The 23,676-nt window shown below is 38.3% G+C and overlaps 1 protein-coding gene across 2 annotated transcripts in view; it reads left to right on the forward strand.

The window, feature by feature from the left end:
• The window catches only part of TRPC6 (transient receptor potential cation channel subfamily C member 6), a 108,473-nt gene extending 85,330 nt beyond the window's left edge, over positions 1-23,143 (forward strand). For both annotated transcript variants that reach the window (XM_068423265.1, XM_068423273.1), the window contains 8 exons: positions 123-336; positions 2,190-2,417; positions 6,758-7,022; positions 9,894-10,089; positions 11,732-11,935; positions 20,061-20,144; positions 22,040-22,115; positions 22,948-23,143. In XM_068423265.1, the coding sequence (XP_068279366.1) occupies positions 123-336; positions 2,190-2,417; positions 6,758-7,022; positions 9,894-10,089; positions 11,732-11,935; positions 20,061-20,144; positions 22,040-22,115; positions 22,948-23,099 (1,419 nt within the window). In that variant the 3' untranslated portion in view covers positions 23,100-23,143. The remainder of the gene's footprint in view (positions 1-122; positions 337-2,189; positions 2,418-6,757; positions 7,023-9,893; positions 10,090-11,731; positions 11,936-20,060; positions 20,145-22,039; positions 22,116-22,947) is intronic.
• Positions 23,144-23,676: the final 533 nt, after the last annotated feature.

The raw sequence follows: 23,676 nt of genomic DNA on the forward strand, positions 1-23,676 counted from the left end.
CAAATATTTGTTCCTTTGTGTTACTGAAATACATATTTCTCTGTGTTACTGTTCTTTTTATACATTTTTATTTTGGAAGTAAGGCAATGCAATATCCTTGTGTTTTATAACCTCTGTTGCAGCTGGGGAGGATAATGCGTGGACCATTTATGAAGTTTGTAGCCCATGCAGCCTCTTTCACCATTTTTCTTGGTCTACTTGTCATGAATGCAGCTGACAGATTTGATGGCACCAAACTTCGGCCTAATGAAACAACAGGCAATGTAAAACAGCTATTTAGGATGAAAACATCCTGTTTCTCATGGATGGAGATGCTCATTATTTCTTGGGTAATAGGTAAAGATTAATTTTCGCTTAAACTTATACTGCTATGATTTCAGTGTAGCTGGACCCAATTTAATCCTTTGCTATTAATGTTATGGGTAAAAATTGCAACAAAGGGCGTTTGTTCAACTGGCTGCATTCCCACATTGGCCTCATGTTTCTTATGGGATGTCAGCAGGATTCACATGTGCCTAGTTAATCACAAACATTCAGGCTAAGGACTTAGGTGAAATCTACATCATCTGAATATGAATGAATTCAGTTTTATGAATATCAAAGGAAATTGCCTACAGTTTTCTGGGTTTTTTTGAGTCAGGCTGTGTCAACTCCCAAGAGGAAAGATTTCTACATCATGGGCCAAGTATTTTTGTGTCCAGTTGTCTCTTTCTGCTAAGATTTTCTTATTTTGCAGGTATGCGTGCAGAATTAATAGCGTTTAGCTGAATATATTATTGACAAAAGAGAAGCAGAATATAGACCCCTGAACATTCAGCAGTAGATTTTTCCATCCCAACATAGGGATGAAATGAATACTATGAAGAGTACTCAGAGCTAACCCATTCAATTCGGTGATGCAGTACTAGTCAGCAAATGAACTTGAGCACAGACCCTCAAAAAGATTTTAGCTATCTGATTCTTATTTACAAGTCTAATACCATTTTTTCCAATAGGGTTTAGATGCCTAAATGTTTTAAAGATCTGGGTTCTAGTTGTTAGTTAAGTCAGTAATATGGGAGAGTTAAATTCAAGCTAAGTAAAATCCGTTTTGATTCAAGAGCTTATGCATTTAAAATATTTTGCTTTTATGAGATCTCTGTGATTGAAATTGGAGCCATTTGTACACAAACTGATTCTTATAGCTTTAAAAGACATTGACAATCTTTATTTATTTCATCATATAGCTGAATATAAATTAATATAATTGTGTATTATGGGAATAATATAATTGTGTATTATGGGAATAATACAGCACTTAGTTTTCCAAATATTCTATAACTATCAGTGTTCTCATCTGATAATAAAGGAGTAAATAATAATCTTCCAATTTGAAGTTCTAGTTTGCTAATTTAATGTATTTTTATTTATTTCAGTGTCATGCATAAGATGGTTTATGAAAAATTGATTCAGTGCATACAGATGTAGCATTGAATTTAATTACTGTAATTAACATTATAATTGTCCTTATCTGAAAATGATGAAAAGTTCCTTCAGACAATTTGATAAGTGCAAAAAATAGTGATATTATTCCAATTCCGTTTTTATTAACTCTCTTTAGAATCCTAGAAATGTAGTTCATGATTAAATAGATTTTATCTTGAAAAGGAGAGGATTTGCTCAATAAAAAGGATGCCATAAACTAATACTGTACTCCTATATTTTATTTTTAAGGGAGAATAATTAAGAATCAAACAGATACCTTTGCTCTATTGAAGAAGCATTAGGTCTGATTGTTAATTTCATGCTCATTTGTCACATATATTTGCAATGTCGGTAAAATAGACTGTCTCTGCCTATTAGTTCTACCACTATATGATCATGCCAGAGCATGTCTGCTCTTTCAGTCTCTTTCTGTGTCTGCAACAGATGGTAATACTCACATCCCATTCTTCTCTTTCAAAGCTTTTGTAGTTGTCCAGGAAAAAGCAGTATGAAAGATTGTTATTACTCCTCACATGAGAAGGAAGTACTGGAATGTATGTGAATTGGCAGGTTCAAGGATTTCAGTTTGTGTTCCAACTCCCACTGACCAAAATGATTTTGAATTTGACTGCAACCAAGACCATTTCCTAGACATAATAAAATATCAAATAAAACAAACATGAAGATAAAAGAACACACTGTTTTCTCTGTTCTGTCTTATACAGGCATGATATGGTCTGAATGTAAAGAAATTTGGTCTCAAGGTCCAAAGGAATACCTTTTTGAGTTATGGAATATGCTTGATTTTGGTATGTTAGCAATTTTTGCAGCATCATTCATAGCAAGGTTTATGGCATTTTGGCATGCCTCCAGAGCCCAGAACTTCGTTGATGCAAATATGAAAGATCTGACAAGTCCAACACTGGAGCCCAACATAAAATATTACACCTTGGGTGAGTTGATTGCACATGATTAAGACTTACTTCTTGGGCCAAGACGGACTGATTTTCTGTTAATAAGTCTCCAATACTTTAGTTCCACAATGTACTGCTTAAGAAATTTCCACCCCTTCTTCTGTTTCTCATTCCTGCTATTTGATCACAGTTCCCTTGGCTATGCTCATACATCTCTTTGGGAATTGTTCTAGGCATCAGGCACTGAAATGATCTAAGATCAAAATAACCCTACTGTCACCCCACCTCTTTTCAAGATTATTTTAATCCAGGTCATTTCATCTGTTCAGTTACACAATGCTGTCCTGCCAACACTTGTGTTGGCACAGCTGTGAATGTCATGTACTGTAATGCAGAGGCAGAACTAAGCAATGAGATGCAGGAATGTCTTAAACCTACTTTGCCAATATAACCAATATATATTTTCACTACAGCCTAATTCTTTGCTCAGAGACTCTGTTATATTATTGTAATATTTCTCAATCCACTCTTTCTACCAGTAAGAGATGAAAATGTTAATAAACTTGCTTGGCATATATGAGAAGTGACTAGAAGCTATTTTGCCCAAATGGGAAAAAATTAAGCTCCGTTTACTTGTGTTCACTCTCAACACCACCACCTCTCTCTTCCCTTTATTAGATATTTTTCTCTAGATATTGAATTACATAATTTCTATCTCTAGTCTATGCCTCAAATACTATTTCTGATAGGGTTGCATTTCTTCATTATCCAGACTGTACAAAAAGTAGAGCAATTTATACATATATCCTGAAACACTTTAAATTGTAGTCTTATACATTTTATTAGAAAGTTACAAATTTCATGTAAGTTATAAAAGCACCTAGTTAAACATTAATTCAGTTTTCAGTAACACCCACTTGAAGACTTTGCAAACAGGGACTGTTGTTTATGTTCACAGTTTCTGGGTATGACAAACACAAGTCTTGTAACTCTATGCTGTATAATACAGTATCATCTAGCAAGGCAGTTTCCATTGACATCAGTCATGAGTTGTGACTTTGTTATGCACTTGAGCAGAGTTGAACCATTTTTTTTAGTGTATGCATGTGCACTGAAGTCTGCTTGGAGAACATCTATGTATGGTAATACTAACATGGATAATATTAATAGTGAATATTTAATGCCACAGATTTTATCATAAGCTAGCAAACATAAGTTGGTGGACTGGGCTGCATTAGGCAAAGTATTGCCGGCAGGTCAAGGAAGGTGATCATTCCCTCTACTCAGCACTGGTGAGGCCACACCTGGAGGACTATGTCCAGTTCTGGGCTCCCCAGTACAAGACAGACATGAACATACCAGCAAAGTGCCACAAAGATGGTGAAGGGACTGGAGCATCTCTCCTGTGAGGAAAGGCTGAGAGAGCTGGGACTGTTCAGCCTGAAGAAGAGAAGGCTCAGGAGGGATCTCATCAATATATATAAATACCTGAAGGGAAGGTGCAAAGAGGACGGAGTCAGGCTCTTTTCAGTGGAGCTCAGTGACAGGACCAGAGGCAATGGGCACAAAGTGAAACACAGGAGGTTCCCTCTGAACATCAGGAAACACTTTTTTTTTTACTGTGAGGATGACCAAGCACTGACACAGGTTGCCCAGGGAGGTGGTGGAGTCTTCATTCTTGGAGATATTCAAATGCCATCTGGACATGGTCCTGGGCAACTGGCTCTAGGTGGCCCTGCTTGGGCAGGGGTGTCCCTTCCTACCTCAAATTTTCTGTGATAATGCGGCTCACCTGGAAACCTGAAAGGCATCTGGTTACTAGCCCATACTGAAACATCTGCCATCTTTGATTTTATTTATCCGTGAAATCTCAGGTAAAGCTAACATAGGTATGTCTGCTTATGTGAAAATGCGCAGTATTTTGCCATACAGACATTTTCTCATTTGAATATAGTATGTACTAGGCTTTACAGTGAGGAGCTCAATAAACAAAAGAATATGCTCATACCTACAAGAAACACACAGCAGCTAACAAGGCAATGAATATGTGCTAACTGAGCCTTGTTATGCCTAAAACCAGTCATTCATTACTTTGTCATGATACTTGAATACTGGCATGGCAGTAAGTTCCTTGAAGAATATAATTTTCTGATATATGTAAGGATGTTTTGAATAATGCTCAGCATCACATCACTGCGTATGGATATATTACAATGCTGTACAAATAATTGACCTTTTATAAAATTGTTATTTGTGAGTTCACAGCTCAAATTAGTATTTTTTGCAAATGCCAGTGATTGCCTTCATTACAGTATAAATTATTTGTTTCATTTTTTGGCATTTACAGTAGAATAAACACAGATGACAACACTCACTGGGGATGTAGGAAACCCATCCCAGGTTAACCTCTTCTCTTTGCCTGAAGCACAGTAGTGAATTGAACTTAAGCATCCCACCTCATGGGGGAATGCCATAATCTCCAGCTAGGAAGAATCCTGATCGTTGTTGCTTTGGATTTCTCCTTCTGACACTTTATAAATATTTCTTTAAGAACAGGTCTGAACCTGAATGTTCCCCTCTTCAGTTGAATGTGCTCCCTACCAAGGTGTCATGTTCACTTATGATCCAAAGGATGTTCAAGTAATTCATGTGAGTGGATTAGCTTCAACAGAAGAGATTGATAGAAATCTATCCCCACAAGGGAGTGGAACATCTCCCTTATGAGGAGAGGCTGAGGGAGCTGGGTCTCTTTAGCTTGGAGAAGAGGAGACTGAGGGGTGACCTCATGAATGTTTATAAATATGTAAAGGGCAAGTGTCATGTGGATGGAGCCAGGCTCTTCTCAGTGACATCCCTTGACAGGACAAGGGGCAATGGGTGCAAGCTGGAACACGGGAGGTTCCACATAAATATGAGGAAAAACTTCTTTACGGTGAGGGTGACCGAACACTGGAACAGGCTGCCCAGAGAGGTTGTGGAGTCTCCTTCTCTGGAGACATTCAAAACCCGCCTGGACGCGTTCCTGTGTGATATGGTCTAGGTAATCCTGCTCTGGCAGGGGGATTGGACTAGATGATCTTTCGAGGTCCCTTCCAATCCCTAACATTCTGTGATTCTGTGATTCTGTGAAATGATAGTAGAAAAGGTGATGGAAATGGATGTTTGGTGTTTGCCAGTAAAGGGCCATTATCATTTCACTATGAATAAAAAGATGGAGTAAATAGAAAAAGTAGCGAAACATTATTGTTCCCAAAGTTTTGAAGTTGTGGATGGCATTTAATGATTCCAGATCCCCACATCAAAACAGTTCATTTTGGATAGCTCAAACAAATCACATTTCTAATTTAATTTATTCAATTCTCATCACCTGACCCTGTAAGCTGGATTTTACTTAAATTCTCTAATAGGTTGGGATTCAAATCCCCGAAAGATACTTTAGTGGTCTTACAGCCCACCTTTATAATCAGTGGTGATCTAATCAATACAGTCAGTGGAGCTGTGAAATAGTTTTAGCACTACCTGGCTCAATTCAATTGGCCAAACGTAAGTGACTAGTGCCATTTGAATTGCGAATGTGCTGCTCCAAAAAGACCTCCCACAGATCTGTACAAATACCTTGGGTACCCTGGGCATCTCAAATGGCAATGGATGTCTTTTTTCATGTGTCTGAATCAAGCCCTAAGTGCTCACTAGGCTGCACTGACAGACATCCCATTTGGATAGCTGTCTGCAGACATCCTAATCTCAAACTGTGAATCCCACTCATGGTTTCTCCTAATTAAAAATTACACTTCTGATGAAGGTGCAGAAAGAAGAGAGTAAAACATAAGTAAAAAAGTAAAATGCTTCCCTAGCCCTAGCATAGTACATGGAATAATATCCCACTTCTGTTTCAGTCTTTACCAAGTATCTTCCTTTCTTTCGCTTTTATTTCTAGGAGCATCTTCATGTAAGACATTAGCTAAGCACTGTGATGTGGTGGACAACCGCTACTGGCAGTATTTGAGCAGTCATACTTGGCACATGGAAGGCCAAGTTAATAACTAAGTATTCACAGCTTTCAGTGAGGAAGTAGATTTTCTATGTATTTTTTAAGTTCGAAAGGGTAAAAAGTAACTGCTCCTTACTTCTAGGCAACAAAGTATTAGAATTTTTCTGCAAGTGAAAATTGCAGAAAATTCATCATACAATGTACAATAAAAGAAAAAAAAAAACCATGAAGACTGCATCTTATCTGTTCCAAATTTGCATAGCATCATTGCATTCAATTCCAGTTTACACTGACTGGTTCATTGTTACTCACCAAAAGAGAGTACTTCAGTGAACAGCCTAAGGTGGACTTTGAAATACTGACAGAAATTCTCATCTTTTGTTTCCAGCCAGAATAAACTGGGATCCATCCGATCCTCAGATCATATCTGAAGGCCTGTATGCAATTGCGGTAGTACTAAGTTTCTCCAGAATAGCCTACATTTTACCAGCTAATGAAAGCTTTGGACCACTGCAGATATCACTGGGCAGAACTGTGAAAGACATCTTCAAGTTCATGGTGATATTTATCATGGTGTTTGTGGCTTTCATGATAGGCATGTTTAATCTCTATTCCTACTATCTGGGGGCAAAACAAAATGAAGCATTCACAACGTAAGTAAAACTGATTAAACTGTAATGATTGTGGGTCACATTTCTGGGAAGCTGTTTGCTTGCATTGTATGTATTAAGTTTACTAATTGTTTTATAAGGTTTACATCTCTTAAAAATTTATTCATCTTGAATTAAGTAGTGATTTTCTCTCTTGTTCTGATGCTTAAAGGATATATTTGAAATCAGAGGATGAGCTCTTAGTCCCAACAATAGTGTGATAAATCAGGAAAGACAGGCTAGGAAGGTGAGATGTGGTTGCCCTTTACATGAGAGAGCAGCAGGAATGCCTGTACCTCTGCCTAGGGATAGATGATGAGCCAGCAAGAGCTTATAGGTCAGGATTAGAGGGCAGACCAACATGGGTGATGTAGTGGATGTCTGCTATGGAATGCCTGATCAGGAAGACGAAGTAGATGAAGCCTTCTTCAGAGAACTGGAAGAAGCCTCACACTTGCAGACCCTGGTCCTCATGGGGATTTTTAACCACTCTGATACCTGCTGGAGTGACAACACAGCAGGGCACAAGCAATCCAGGAGGTTTCTAGAGGGCATTGACAATAACTTCCTGACACAGGTGATCAAGGAGCTGATGTGGAGAGGAACTTTGTGACACCTGACTTACAAACAAGGAAGAACTGGTTGGGTATGTGAAAGTTGGGAACAGCCTTGGCTGACCATGAGATGGTGGAGTTCAGGTTCCTGGGAAGAGAGAACAAGGCAAATAGCAGGACCACAAGCCTGGCCTTCAGGAGAGCAGACTTTGGGCTGTTCAGGGAAGAAGCTCATGGGATAAGGCCCTGAAGAGAAGGGCAGTCTGGGGAAGATGACTGATTTTCAAGAATTGCCTTTTCAGCACTCAAGATTGGTCCATCTCAATGGGCAGGAAATCAAGCAAATGTGTCAGGAGGCCAGTATGGATGAACAAGAGTGACTGATAGGCCAGCTGTTTGTGATGCCACTCAGAAGGACCTTGACAAGCTGGAGAAATGGGGCAACAGGGACCTCATGAAGTTCAACATGGGGAAATGCCATGTCCTGCCCCTAGTGGGGAATAACCTCAGGCACCAGGACAGGCTGGGGCTGACTGGCTTGAAAGTAGCTTGGCAGCAAAGGATCTGGGGGTCCTGTTGGACACCACCAAGTTGACCATGAGCCAGCAATGTGCTCTTGTGGCAAAGCAGACCAACAGCCTCCTGGGCTGCATTAGGCTGGGAGGCTTATGAAAAATCAGAAGTACCTCAGACCCCTTACACAGCACTGTACATACATCAGATGACCTGGCAGTGCAATCTGTAATAGCACTCGGTGCACAGGGCTTGTTCCCGGGGTTGTTCAGGGATTTCGGGACATAGGCTGGGTCAGACCCTGGGCCTGCAGGACAGCATCCTGCCTGCGAGGACCCTTGGCACCGGCACTTTAGAGCGCAGAGTCACGGCTCCCTGCAGCACATGAGAGCAAGGCTGGTTCCTCCATCAAGTGCCGCTGTCATCTGTAATTGATGTAGGCTAATCACTACAGTGTGATACACATTATAAAATACTTACTTAATTTAGACAACTCTGTATATCCTTACTAGGTAAAAAAATATCTAATTCCTGTTTTAAGCTCTGTCTCTCCATTGTTTCCAATGGCAATAACCTTTTCTACCTTGAGAGGAGAAAATATATTCCTTTTTTATTGTTTTTTTTTGACTATTTCTTTGACTGTTCTTTTTTTCTTCTTCCACTGTAAGAATTTGTTCTGTCTGTCAGGAGTTATTTGGTATACATTTGTCATGCCTTTCATTTCTAGCTGTGATTTGAAGATAAATCACTTGAGTGGAAACTCGTTATTTTCATGCTTTGCAGCCCACTTAATTTCTAGCTGTCATGATATTCAAGCTATAGCTGTTAGGAGGTATACTCAGCCAGGAAGCAAATTTGGCCAACAGGGGAAAATCTGTTACTACTTTTTTTTAATTATTAGTTTACACGATAGATAAAGTACCTAAAACTACAACTCAGATGGAATACTGGTAAAATATTATAAGCGGAGAAGGAAATTCAAAACTAAAAATTACAAGTTTCTTTTAACTTTTTTTCCTTAACAATAATGCAATAACATCCAAAATGTGCTTTGCAATGCAACTGCATTTTGATCATGGGGAACTGAGACTTGTTCATCAAAGCAAGAGAAAAATGTCTTCAGGCAGGTGGAGACAGAAAAAGATACCTCAGAGGTTTGGACTGTGTGCATATATGTATACATATAAAAATATATATATAAACTGATTAAGAGGAAATACATGTATTTAAGGGAACTAACTTGAAAAAAAATCAGTCTCCCCACACCATGGATCATTACCTTTATTCAGGATTTGTGAGAATAGTGAAAACTCAACTGGAGGATTATGATCTGTGAGACATCAACAAAAATGCTGATTTGCAGTCAGACATCCCGTCTTCTTCACAGTTTCAGAACGTTAATCATATTAATGGTAAAGTAATTCATGCTAAGTAAACTAATAAAGTATTTACAGGTTAGTTGTTGTTGTTATTCACATTCACGTTACCAGCAAGCATGTGGCATGTAGTTTAAAATAGTTAGCAAGTGAATCATTGTAATATTCTTTGGAGAATGTATGTGTAATTCCTAAACCGAATCAGACAGTTTTATTGTCAGTCCTAAATATTAGGAATCTTATATTATGAAACAGCCTGTACCTATGAAATTAAACAGTCTACTTGTTCTGCGTATCACTGTGGTAGAATTCTACATTATGATAATGGAAAAATTAGTACTTTGTATAAAAATGTTAACCGGCAATTTATACAATAAGAATATACAACTTCTGTTCAGTAACATGTGCATGTGTTCAATTTCTCCTTTTAGTGTTGAAGAAAGTTTCAAGACATTGTTCTGGGCTATATTTGGACTCTCAGAAGTTAAATCAGTTGTCATCAACTATAAACACAAGTTTATTGAAAATATTGGTTATGTCCTTTATGGAGTCTATAATGTTACCATGGTCATTGTCTTACTGAACATGCTTATTGCAATGATCAACAGTTCATTCCAGGAAATTGAGGTAAAAATTCTGTTTATGATGAAATATCACCACATTTACTGTTACAGCTAATTGTCTAAATCTCCTGAAAAATCTTTCCTGTTGACATCTTTTTTAAGAAAAATAGCACATAAGCTTTTGGAATATATTAGGAGAAAATATTGATTCCATTGTACATTTTTATTATAAAGTACCTGGAAATTACACAGGTGCATGTACTTGCAATAGTAAGAACTAGACTGGACTAAGAAACTGCTGCTGAACTGTGTGATGTTCCTGAAGAGGATGGGCTACTGTGTGACTTTGTGAATCCTTCATTTGCCTCATTTGTAGTTATTATTTGAGTAGTGTCCTTCTCGCTGCAAGGATGTTCTCGTTCCTATACCTCGACCTTGCAAGCAAGTCTATAACATGCTTTTTTCTTCTTTTATTTAAACAACTGTTGCTCTAGTCCTCTACAGTGAGCAAAACTTGACAAAGTAATCAGCAGGGCTACTGAAAATCAGCATGAACTTTTGCATACAATGGAAAACAAAGGGCTAAATCGTTATCATTGTTTAGAAAAAAAGGAAGCAGATCTCCAGGAGCTTGGCCATCCCAGCCTTTCCCAGGTGATGCCCTTGCCACAGAGCAGCAGACTCAGGTTGACACCACTCTGGTACCAGGTTCTGCGCTCTGGTTTGGGGCTGTAGCGTTGTCCAGCTTGAGCAAGAACAACACACGTTCTCTAAGGAGGTTCAGATTCTTCTGACTCAGGAGGCCACAGAACAAACTATCAGGTTCAGAGCAATAAAAAACAGGCTATTATTAAAAAAATATGGAGACTGGATACAAAAGGCTTCTGAAAACAGCGACACCAATATTGAGTCATGTCCTTGAACATGTCAGTGCTTTCTGCAGAAAACCCTCTTGAACTTTACAGGGAGGAATAAAGTGAGTGTTTTGGCTCTCGTAAATGTTAAACATAAACCATGGTGATGATAGCGTACCTGATTTAATCATGTATTCCATCAAGTGGAAGGAATTAGGTAAGAATCACCTGATCTTTTTGAACTTCATGTTAAAAGTAATAGTGTAAAATTTTCATTTAAAATTCTGATACTATTTCTTCTTCACAAAAAAAGGTAATAGACTAAATGCTACAGAAGAGACCAATAAGATAAGAAATCAGAGCTGATAATCTCATTAAGAGATTTACATTTTTGTTATGTTAACATAGGATTTTTCCATTTCATTTACTGAGCATGACAGTGTTCCAGGCAAGCCCAAACAGATGAATTTGAGTGTTGCCATGAAGCTTTAAACTGGGCATTGTATTGTGTGCTTTTAAGTCAGAGCTTTCGTTCTTATCCATATGTTTACAAAGAGCACCAAACAAAGGTCTGTCTTTGTGATCCTGTATTGCAGACTATTGTCACTCACTCTGGAGTAACCAATGTTTAAATCAAATCCACTTTGTTCTTCTCTAATTGCATTAAATGGATTAATAAGAACAGTTGCATTCATTGAAATTTGGTTTTCACAGATTCTAAATAAGTTCTTGATCTGTTTGAGATTAATTTCAGCCAATTACATTCAAAACATGAATAAAGTTTAACTAGAGCATCTTCAATAGTCAAGGTGGTATTAACAGTATATTAATAGCTGTGTTTCTGTTTTACAGGATGATGCTGATGTAGAATGGAAATTTGCAAGGGCTAAACTCTGGTTTTCTTACTTTGAAGAAGGGAGAACTCTTCCAGTACCCTTCAACTTAGTGCCAAGCCCAAAATCTTTGCTGTATCTCCTACTCAGAATCAAAAAATGGATTTCTAAATTATTTCTGTGCCAAAAGAAAAGCTTTCAGGAAGATGCAGAGATGAACAAGGTAATTGTATAGTGTGTATACTGACTGCTAATTTTAAAAGAGAATACCAGTTTTAACTTAATTTTTGTTGTTGACTATTTTTTCTGATTAATTTTCCAACATACTTGGTCCATACTGAAGTCAGTCACTATGTACAGGCTGAAATTCGTACTTTGTTTTTTCGTATAAATATTTGCCTACGTCTATAATCTGTTAAGTCCAAAAATACCACTGTAAATTTACAGTTCTTCCTGCTTCTTGTCACAGAATCAGGGAATAATTCAGGCCGGGAGGGGCTTCAGGAGGTTTCTGGTCCAACCTCCTGTTCACAGCAGGGTCAACTCTGAGGTCAGGCCAGGTTGCTCAGAGCTTCATCCAGTCAGGTCTTGAAAACCTCCAAGGATGAAGACTGCATAGCCTCTCTGGGCAACATGTGCCACCACCTGACTGTCCCTCATGGGGAAAAAGTTTCTTCTTCTACCTCTCATTTGAATTTGTCCATTGTCTGTCATCCTCCTGTCCTGCAGCACTGTGAAGAGCTCAGCTCCATTCTCTTCAATGACCTCCCTGTACACGCTGGGGGCTCTTACTAGGTGTGTGCCTGAAGCCATCTCTGCTTCAGGCTGAAAAAGTGCACATTCCCCAGTGCCTCTTCACAGGGCAAGTGCTCCAGCCCCAAATATCTTGATGACCCTCTGCTGAACTTGCAGATTTTTAACACTGTCCCCCTAGTCCCCTAGGTCCATTCCTGCAGAGCGACTCCCCAACCAACCAGTCCCCAGCTTGTGTTGTTCAAAGAATTATTCCTTCCCATTTGTCCTTACTGAAATTCACAGGGTTCCTGTCAGCTCCATCCTCCTGGATGGCATCCCTGTCCTTAAGCCTATCATCTGCCCCTCCTCCCCCTCTCAAATTTGGCTTTGTCTGCAGACTTGACACGAGTGTGCTCCAACGCCTCTGACACTTGGTCATTGATAAAGATGTTTAAAAGGGGAAGTCCTAGGACAAGACAAGTTTTACTGTTCATAAACCGACACTTACTGTTCCCAGTCACCATCTGCTTTTCCATGGGCCCAGGGATGTGCTCCAAGAGGAATCAATCCATTATTTTGCCAGTTACCAAAGTGAGCTTGAGTGACCTGTGGTTGCCCAGATAATAATTTTTGGCCTTTTTTTGAAGATGGGTTTGACACTTCTCTTTCTCCAGCCTTTGGCGACCTCTCCTAGTCTCCATGATTTTTCAGAGATGATAGCATGTTTGCAAGGACTTCATCTGCTCTCTCAACACCCGTGGATGCAGTGGACTTGGCTGGGTCAAGTTCTCTCAAGTAAGCCCTGACTTGACCTTCTCCATGGCTGGTTGTTCTCCTTCTCCTCGAATCCATTCACTAAGCACAGAGGCCTGAGAGACTGTTGGTGAAGCCTGAGACAAAGAAGGCATCAAGACCCTCAGCTTTACTTGGGTCCGCTGCCACTAAATCCCCTGCCCTACTGAGCAACAGGCCCACATTTTCCTTGTTCAGCTTTACACTGCTGTTGTGTTACTGCCCTTGCAAATGTCAGCTTAAGGTGAGCTTTGGCTTTCTTCCCACCACGCTCACATGCTTGGGCAGAGTTTCTAAATTCCCCTTTTGTAGCCTGTCTCTGCTTCCACCGAGAATGCATCCTGCTTGTATTGTAAAGCATTCTATTATCTGTTTTATTTACATGACAAGTAGAATAAAAAGCACTTGAGTTGATTCTGTGCTGTATCTCAAGGGCTTATTTAAAGAGTTTATAGTCAGCTTGTTTTTCGTGCAGTGTCTTGGTATAAATCAAATTAATTGCTTTAGGAGAACATGGGGCATAGCACATGATGTTAGGTGGTACTGGAAGCGTAAAGACTATCACTATTGTAACACGTCAAGGAAGAAGAGCTTTGCAAGACGACTGATCAGACATAGTGCATGGAAAGGTGAACATATGGTAACATTCACACAAAAAAAAGAAATTACAGGTTTGTCATGGTGGCAGAAACAAATGTGTCACTTATGGAAATTTTAATGTGCCAGGATCTTTGTTAAAACAGGCAGTATTCTGAGCAGAGGCCTGCTCAAGGTTAGGAGTTCTCGAATCTGTAGTCAAGAGTCATTAGTCATTAGACTGGGGGCCAATGAAGAATTTACCTGCATCTGTCAGCTCTCTGTCACCAATGGGACAAGCACTTTTTCCATCACAGTTATCAGTTGAAGAATAAAAGAGAAAAGAAACTGGTTGCAATCCTAGAAGGAAAAAATGGAGCTACAGGGAAAAATACTGTGCCTCTGACAGGCCTCTGCCTCTAGTTAAAGTTCAGAATAGTTTATAACAACAAACAGAGATATTACAAACGCTGTCACCAAAGTCAAGATTGCTATTAACTTCAGATCTCTTGTCTGCGCTACTGGTAATTTTTCTAGCATCTCACAGATCTCACTTCATTTTTTTGGGGAAATCTAATCCTAATGTATTTAAGACTCAACAGAGGTGATACTGCATTTGCTCAAGATTTTAATGACTTGGACATTTGCAAAACTTTTCATCAAGCTGCTTGATGAAAATCGATTTCACAAGTTCTGTGAGTGATAAAGTCATCACTGAAAAATCATGACTTTAAGGAGATGCATATAAACTTCAAACTGAGTGATGGTGAGAAACAACATATCAAAGGATTTTTTTTTCTAATTCACTTAATTTGTGACTTTGAAAAGCACATAAGTTAAAAGCTTATTTTTAATGACTTTTTAAAATGAAATTTATGTTCTCATAAAACAGGTACTCTTAAAAATCCCATTATTACACCCTAAGGAAAGAAGCTGGATTTTTATCATTCCTTTCCAAAATTATATTCAAACCTAGCAATTCAGATGGCTAGAAAGCTGCAAAGTGTAATAATTACCAATACTAGATAAAACAGTAACGATTGTGTCAGCTTTTACAGCAGTCCCTCTGAAAGAGAGCTGTAAGGATGCAACCATCGTTAATCAGACTTTTTCCTAACCCTGAATTAATTTTTAGTCTTCAAATATTAATGCTTGCCACTCACTGCAGATTGTAGTATAACTAATGCTAAATGAAATATGCTTACTCCCCAGCCAAAGAAACTATAAAACTACAAATCAATTTTTAAAAAAAAAGCTTTTACATTGAAAAACATAAAGCAACTGAGTCATGTCTATTCATTCCTCAGCTTTTCCAGCAGGGTGACTGATATTGCCAGATAATTACATTTTTACTTACCTTTTGGACCGCCGCGTACTGTGGAGCTGACTTTATCTGAATCTATCAGATGCTGCCATCCTTCACACTTCTAAAAAGTAACTAAAATGTTTTTGTGTAACATTTTGACTCACTGTTGATGATTTGTTATTGTTGAGGCTGTTTTATGGCATCTTCTCAATGGCATTCTCAGGCTTTTTGCGTTTTGACTTTGGACTCATCCTGTGCTGAGCAGGTTGGTGCTGCTGTGACTGCTCAGCAAGGAGAGACTTGTGCAGGGAGCTACTATAAACACAATAAGCTGTGCAAAGATAAGAAAAGATTTGACAAGACCAGACCCAAGACGTGGTGGCCATGTCTGCGCTAGTAAATTAAATGTGAGAGGGAGGTTATCTGGGCACTGAGGCCAATTCAGGAATGGATTGCCCCAGTTCAAGTTGTTTTCCTCTCAAAGCAGGTTTGCTGAAAGCAAAATGGTCCCCAGACCATTCCAGTTGCCAGCCAGTGCCTAGGGAGAGAGCCATTTGCTCTGGTGCAAGTCCTGCTTGGGAGGACACTAAAAGTTTACTGATAGAAGACATTGCATTGCAGTACCCAGAAATGTTAATACACGCTTGAATTTAATGATTCAGCCCCAGCCTGTGGGTCTTTCTCCTGCAGAGCCTGCATCTTCTCAGTGAAAAAGCGGCAGCAGCACCAGGGTGAGTGTAAAGACAGGAATTAAGATGGGAAGGGGGAAAGTCTGTCCCTAGAGCCAGCTCTGTCCTGATTACCGTTGGCAGAAAACAAAGCCAGATGCTGTCAATGCTGAATTGCGAGTGATTTACATAGCTGTGTTCAAAGTGTAGCATGCCAGACACTAATTTCTTGACACATATCTACATATAATAATACAGGCTGTGAAGATGTTTTCTTTCAGGCTGTTGATTAAAACTCACAGATTTCTTCTGTTTCAGGCTAGAATTGTTGTTTCTAACATCAAGCAAACAAGAAACTCAAACCAAAAAAGGGGAGAAATAAATGAAGAAAAAGGAAACTTTAAGGAAACCTACTTTGAGTTTTTCTAAATTGAAAAACAGGCTTGTGAATGAGAAAGTTTATGGTTTAAGAGTCACAGAACTTGTTCATCTTCCTGAGCTTAAAACCGACAGCGGCAGATGATGTATTTAAGCCTTTTTCTTAAAACATGGCCCTTCAGAACAGAAATAAGGAACAACTAATTATTGAAATATCTTTAAACCCTCAATCAAACAATAAAACAATGTTCACTTTTACTTTCCTAGTATAAAACAGTGTTTCTGAAATTTTCACAAGTTACCTCAGGTTATGGGAGCACAAACTGAGTCATTTTCTGGGAACCCTCCCTTCTGGTCCAAGCACATACAATTTACTGGCATTCCAAGTCCCCAGCTGCTTCTGAAAACTGGGATTTAAGACGTTAACAAAGTGCTACACAAAACAGCTGCAGTAATTACCTTACTATTCTGACTAAATTGAATTTTAAGTAATATTAGAGAATGATGAAATGAGAAGCAGGTTTAAAGAAGAAGGTGTTTTCTAAGAGCAATGGTCCATTAATGCTGCATTTCTTCTTTCACTCAACACTCCTGGAGGGGAGTTATTTTTGTTGGGGTTTATATCATTGTTTTATTTAAATTATATTTTTTCCCCTCCAGTTACTCATGTGCAGATGTTCAATAGTTACTAACTTAAAAATATGAATTCTAATTCAGTCATTAATGGGACAGGCTGGGTTTACTCTAGTAGTAATTTTTGGGAGAGGAAAAAGCCATAGGCGTGAAGCTTAAAGGGAGTTTAAAAATTTTGTGTAAAAGTGAAGTTACAATGAAATCTTGGCAATCGCTGCCACCAAGTGGTCATTCAGCAACGTACAATAGATGTTCTGTCCTGTTGCTGTTACACATAAGCAGATTTAATGAAGTTATACGCTTCTGATGTACCTGCCGACTTTCAAGGTGCAGCCCATAGCTAATTAAAAGTACATTGTTCTGTCCAAAAAATGCAGAACACTGAAGGGTCCAAGTTAAGATGAAGATGTTACAGTGTGTTTGATTTTACAAGTTTGCAGTGTCTCAACTTATTTCACTGATATTACTGATTTTGCTATTTCAAGTGAAAATCAAGTTTTAGTTAAGCATTGGATTAACTTTTGAAGTGAATCAATGTAACATAAATTTGAAACTGGTAACTGGCATGACAGATTATATTTAAAATACATAATAAAATACATCATAATATTGTAAAAATACATAATAAAATGAAATGCATTTGTAGATTATATGTAAACTGATAAGTAACAGGATCATGAATGGCATCACAGCTGCAAAAACATCAGAGATCCAGAAGGGCTGAGACACCAGCTGATGCCCTAGAGCAGCTTTGGCCAGGGTGACTTTCCTCTGCCACTGAAAAGGAAGCATGCTCGTCCTCTTATACTACTACACTATTTCCAAAAATTGTGCATTAGGAAACCAGGAGCTGAAAAGCAGGAAAATTTTTTTTGTCTTGAGGCGCAACAGGGTATTATTAGTTCTAAAATCCTGAAAGACATAGTGATCACTAGCCACTATTTTTTATTATAAATCGTATACATAGTTTAAGTTAAAACATTTAGATAAACTTACGTTTTCTAATATATATTCAAAACATTTAAGGTAGCTTTATTCAAGGAAGAAAAAGCAAGAATAACTTTCCCTTTTTATACATCTTTAATTCAATTTCCATCCAAATTCAGGTTAATATGTTAAAGAGAAATAGTAATTATTTATATTTCTATGTATAGCTATATAGCTTCTATCATTTTTGTTTACTCAAATAAACGTAGTCTGAATAGATACATAATGTTTTTAAAAGTATATGTATATAGATCACAGAATCACAGAATCAACCAGGTTGGAAGAGACCTCAGGGATCATTGAGTCCAACCGCTGCCCCTACACCACCCTAGATGTTGTGAATCTTTTTAAAGAAGAAAAAGAAATTCCAAATTCAGCGTAAACTTGCAAATTAATATATTTTACGAATAAGTGTATTCTTTTCTTCAGGAAAAATGATCAAAGTCAAATCTAATCCAATGAAAGATGTCCCTGCCCATGGCAGGGGTTTTGGACTACATGATCTTTAAAGGTCCCTTCCAATACAAACCATTTTATGATTCTATGAAATGCTAAACAAAATCTAAAAATATTTAAATTATTCTCTGTTTACAGAGCCATGAGGACTTATTTGCTTTACTGTTAAAGTGAATATAAAGTTATTTGGAATTCTAGAAAACTAGAAAGCTTTTAAGGTGCAAGCTCTGCAGCAACTGGGATAATAGGGAATTTTAATTGATGTCTTCATTGCTGGTCAAACAACTGAATCTGATGCGTCATTCAGCCTTTTTATACCTATACAATTTCCAAGATTTTATTTTAGCTGTTGTGTTAGTACATGTATGTTAGAACAAAGCCCCAGTAAAGCTCTCTGCTGAGATGTTTTTATCATTTTCTAATTGACATCTGGTGAATATTTATCACATATTCCATATTTTTTCTTCCATTTATTATCAAAAGTTCAACCATGAGAAGTTCCTGTTATACCTCAAGAGGCTGTAATGATTTCAGTTGCAGGAAAAATGGCTGCACGAAGGCTTGAGTCTTCATTAACATCAGGCATTGTGTTGTGAGCTCTCTTGATGTGTGACATGCCTGTACAGCTGCATAAGCATCTAACCCTCCCCTGCCTCCCTCCCCATCAAACTATATCTCAGCGTATCCCACATATTACTTATCAGGCTTCAAAGTGCCCCAGTTTGCTTATCTGTAGGTGCTCGATGCATTAAGACAGAGATAACCAACATGGAGAACCTCACTGGAAGTACAACACGATCCCACAGGATCTGAGATACTGCAATGGTAGCCCCGTGTTTTAAAACAGTAAAAATTTTATTGGACCATGTATAATTGCAGAGAACTGACTTTTTAGTGACAGTCCCACTTATTCCTCATCCAGATCAATCATGATTTATATTTCACATTTTTTTTTGTTTCTTGCAGTACTACTCATTGAACTGGCCCCATTATCAGTCTAAAGTAATATCATTCATGTCATTTTGACAGTCACTATTCCCTCTTACTGCAGCCTAGTCATTCAGCTTGAGCCTCAGTTCACCATTTTGTGATGCTTTAGTCCTTCTCAAAGATGTAAATCAGTAATGAAGCCCGCAAATTGCATGCTTGCTGTTTCATCGGGGAGCGATGTCCTTTTCTTTCAGCTCGTGTAGTAAAGAAGATGCTACTCAAAAATGTCAGCTGATAATTTTGTGGTCCCTGGCATGAACTGCATAACGGATTACATTCAGCCATTAGTGCAAGTGAGGGGAGAAGCAAACTCCTCGTGTATTTTGTGGTAGTGGAGGTCACATGAGTTATGGGCAAGTGCTATGAAAGGAAGGAAAGGAGTAATGCTGCCACCTCTCCTTCTTCCTTGGCTTCTCCCACACCCTGCCCTGACTCTCCCTCGTACATTGCCTACAAAGCTGTGCTGCACCAGTGCTGCCTTCCTCCTTACATGGATCCCCCTCCTGTGCACCTGAGGCATGAGGGAAGGCCCCCAGAGACGTGGCTGCTCTGCTCTGGTCCCTTGAGTGTGTTCGGAGCACGTGAGAGGCAGAGAAACAGGAGAAAACCTCCCCGTTCTCACTTTCCTGCATCACAGTCTGAAAGGGTTTGTTTCAACTCTTGTGGTGAAATTCTGCACAGGTATGAGGACTTTACCATGGTAAGTAATTTAATACTCTCCAAATTGAGCTTAATTGAGTTAATGTTCTGTCATACGATACGTGCATGAGGTAATTTAACCATATTCTTCTATTTATTTTGTACTATAAATTATGTTTCCATTTTAGCTTGGTCAAAGGAAGCAATCAAGTATAAGAAGCTCAGATGAAATCCACTTAAACAGTTTAAACAATCCTCCAAGGCAATACCAGGTAAAAAACAGTTTATTTTTAAACAAAACCCAGAAGTAGTAGAACTGGCAGATCAGACTGACAGCATGAGGCCAGTTTTGAATTTATGTTAAACAGCATGAATCAAGATGAAATCCACAGAGCTTGTATATATCAGAAATAAATGCAATGATTTAGGTATTTGCAGTGCAAGCTGAGGGTGTTTTTGCCTCCTCTTTGTTTCTCAAATGCTGCCCTTCTAGTGCAGTATTTTAAAGCACTTGAAAAATGGTTTTAATTTTAGAGGCAGGCTGAGTCCTGAACTGCACAGTGCGAAATAACAAAATCAAAAAGAAATGCAAAATCTTCCCATTCCATCTGCTGCAGCAGTTTAGCTTATTGTGCCACACCTCTATATTCTAATACCTCAAGCACTGCAAATATCTTTCAGCCTTTATGCTATTGAGACAGTGCTTATTCTTTGCCTCCTAAACAGCTGCAATGAGCCTTTGTGCAATTAAGCATAAAGAGCCTCAGCATAGTCCAGCTGTTCTGGTCCCAAGGCTGCTCCTTTCCTTCCTGTAATATTACAAAGCAGGTGGAAAGGAACAGGCAAGAGTTGCTTGGGCAGTAGAACAAGATTGTCTGAATACAAGAAGGTATTGAAAACAATGTCGAATTAAGTATACCTTTTTTAATTATAAGACAGAAAAAAGTTTTTCCCTTGGGGCAGGCCAGCTCTGCTCCACTTTAACATTATGCAGTGTCTGTACAAGTCTGTTCCAAAAACTCTCTTTTTCACAGCTGATTTCATTATGATGCAGTGATAGATATTAAGATTACAATTTTATCCCATAAACATAAGGATGTGTGGCTTTGTATTTGAAGCATTCTTGTATTAGTAGAATAAAAAGTACAGCTGCTTACCTTGCAGTCATGACCACAGTGATGGTCTGGAGCCACTAATCTGGGATGATTCACCTCACAACCACCTCTGGTCAGGTCTATTGCCATGGAGACAAAAGCAGCCACATAAATCTATGCATATTTTCTATCTGGTAGTGAAAAACAAAAAGTATTGTGTTGTCATAGGTTACACCATATGAAAATATTAAAGCCAAAGATAGATCCTCAGAGGTAGTTAGATACCTTGTTCTTATTCATGTAGTTTGAACTAATGGAAGAATCAGGGACGGAAATAATTTTTCATGGAAAAATGAAATTTGCATTTAAATTTGCTGGCCTGGGTTCACCTTATTTTTAGCGGAGAGGGTAGTCAGTCTAATGGTGTGATTTATTTGATCAGTTTTAGCAGTCTGAGATGAACTGTCCTCTCAGGTTTGCTTTTTGTCTCCACAGAGGGAGTTAAAGATGACTACCACACTTATGTGTATTTACATTAGAAGCTATCTATATTTGGTTAGATGAGTCCCAGAGAGGTGCTTAAATGAATGTGGGTCCCATTTTCGCTAAGCCTTACACTGAGAAAAGATAACTTATCAGATAAAACATAAAAATAGATTAAAATAAACCGATTGCAAAAAGGTTTAGCAATTAGCACTGCTAAGCAGGGTCATTATCATCTTCTGATGGCAATAAAGGCTAGATGGTTTCACCTACATCGAGATCAAAGCTGCATCTCTATTAATCATTCTCATAGACTCCAGTAGTAGATTAAGCTTCATGAATGATAACATTCATAAGATGTGTCTAGTTTTCTAACTTTCATGTACATATATGTGCAGAATCATAAAGTCTAAATATCTACTGCAGATGCAGGCAGATTTTTACATTATATTCCTTTAACCTGGCAAGTTCTACACTGAAATGTCTGAATTCAACAGAAGATAACAGAGCTCATATGTTGGAGTGTCATAGCAATACTAGAAAGTCCAACTAAGAAAACTCTTCTTTTTTTCTTTCTTTCTTCTCTGCAGAAAATAATGAAGCGTCTCATTAAAAGATACGTACTGAAAGCTCAGATAGATAAGGAAAGTGATGAAGTCAATGAAGGTATGTTGATGAATTGTATGTTTATCTCTAATCAGAGAATCAAAACAAATTAAAGTGGTTACATAGGCCACTTGAAAAATGTTTCTAAAATACTTAATCCACTTGACACGATTATAGGTGCAAGATGTAAAATTAACAGGAAATTGCAGTTAAGGAAGAGATCATAGAATTATAGATGTGGCTTTCTGTCTCTGCTCTCCCATCAGAAGCTATCACTGATTTGACACCTTCCTGTGAAGAGCTTTGCTGCTTCTAGTAATGCCTGTGCATTTTCCATAGGGAGGCTGCATTTAATGCAGTGGCTGGTTTGGGACTCTCTGGTAGGCATTCTCCCTTGTGTAGGAGATGCATACATGGTGATACACATGCTTCAGCTTTTTTTTATGATGTGGCTTAAATACCTGGAAAACAGATGGTGAATGCGCTTCACAGAAACATTGTCTTCTGTTTGCACCCCTCTGATGCTTGAAAGACACATAGTGCAGCAGGAAAAGGAGAGGACCCCTCTCCTATGGACAGTGAGAGGCCTTGTTGCTGGCCAGGAGGACTCAGGCACCCTCGATCTGCATGATCTGTCTTCCATCTAACAGGTCATTTGGATTTTGTGAACAGATGTGATCTCTCACACTTTTGCCTTCAGATTTGCTTTTTTCCTGATGGCATCTTTCTATTCCTATCCATAAGCCACCATTCACCAACTAGCCACAGAACATCCACTTATTCTGCTTCAACAAAGAAATCCAGAGAAATCTCATGATAACTGTGAGATATTTGAGTATGCTGTTTTTTTCCTTTGTTTTTTAATAGTGTGATCTTCTAATGTCTCTTACAGGTGAACTGAAGGAAATTAAACAGGACATCTCAAGTCTCCGGTATGAACTTCTTGAGGAAAAATCTCAGAATTCTGAAGATCTGGCAGAACTTATAAGGAAACTTGGGGAAAAACTGTCAATTGACTCTAAGGAAGAAGAAAGCAAGAGATAACCTAAACATTTAAGAAATGCAACAGAACGTTAACAATTCACTTAAAGCCATATTTGTGTTTTTCTCAAGTCTAGCTCATATTTCTACAACAAATTCAGAAATTAAATCATTGCAATTGTGTATTGAAAAAACACAGTGGCAAATCCTCTATGACTATGGTAGAGAGGAAATGCCGCTTGAGTAAAGATATTTATTTACTCTTTACCTGCTGAAGAAGACTTAATTTTAGATTGTTTTAATATTCAATTTACCTCTTTTAGAATTCCAGTGGAATCTTGATAAGCCCAGTCATGAAAGATTAAAAGCAGAAATCTAAACTTTTCCTACATTAACTGATTATTTTTGCAAATTTCCTTTTGTAGACATTCTTAACATGTATTTTAGTGACGCAAAAGAGGAAAATTCCAGACTTTTGCATATTTATATCAAAAACTACTTAATTTTTCAAGCATTCCCAACTAGCAAAAAAAAAAAAAAGAAAAGCTAACTGCCTTTATTAAAAATGTGGAGGTTATTGGAGTACTTTATTTGAATGTTTCCTTGAAGAGGTAGATGATAGCAGAATACTCAGAGCACT

This window comes from Nyctibius grandis, chromosome 2 (genome assembly GCF_013368605.1).
Source record: "Nyctibius grandis isolate bNycGra1 chromosome 2, bNycGra1.pri, whole genome shotgun sequence".
Taxonomy (NCBI): Eukaryota; Metazoa; Chordata; class Aves; order Nyctibiiformes; family Nyctibiidae; genus Nyctibius; species Nyctibius grandis.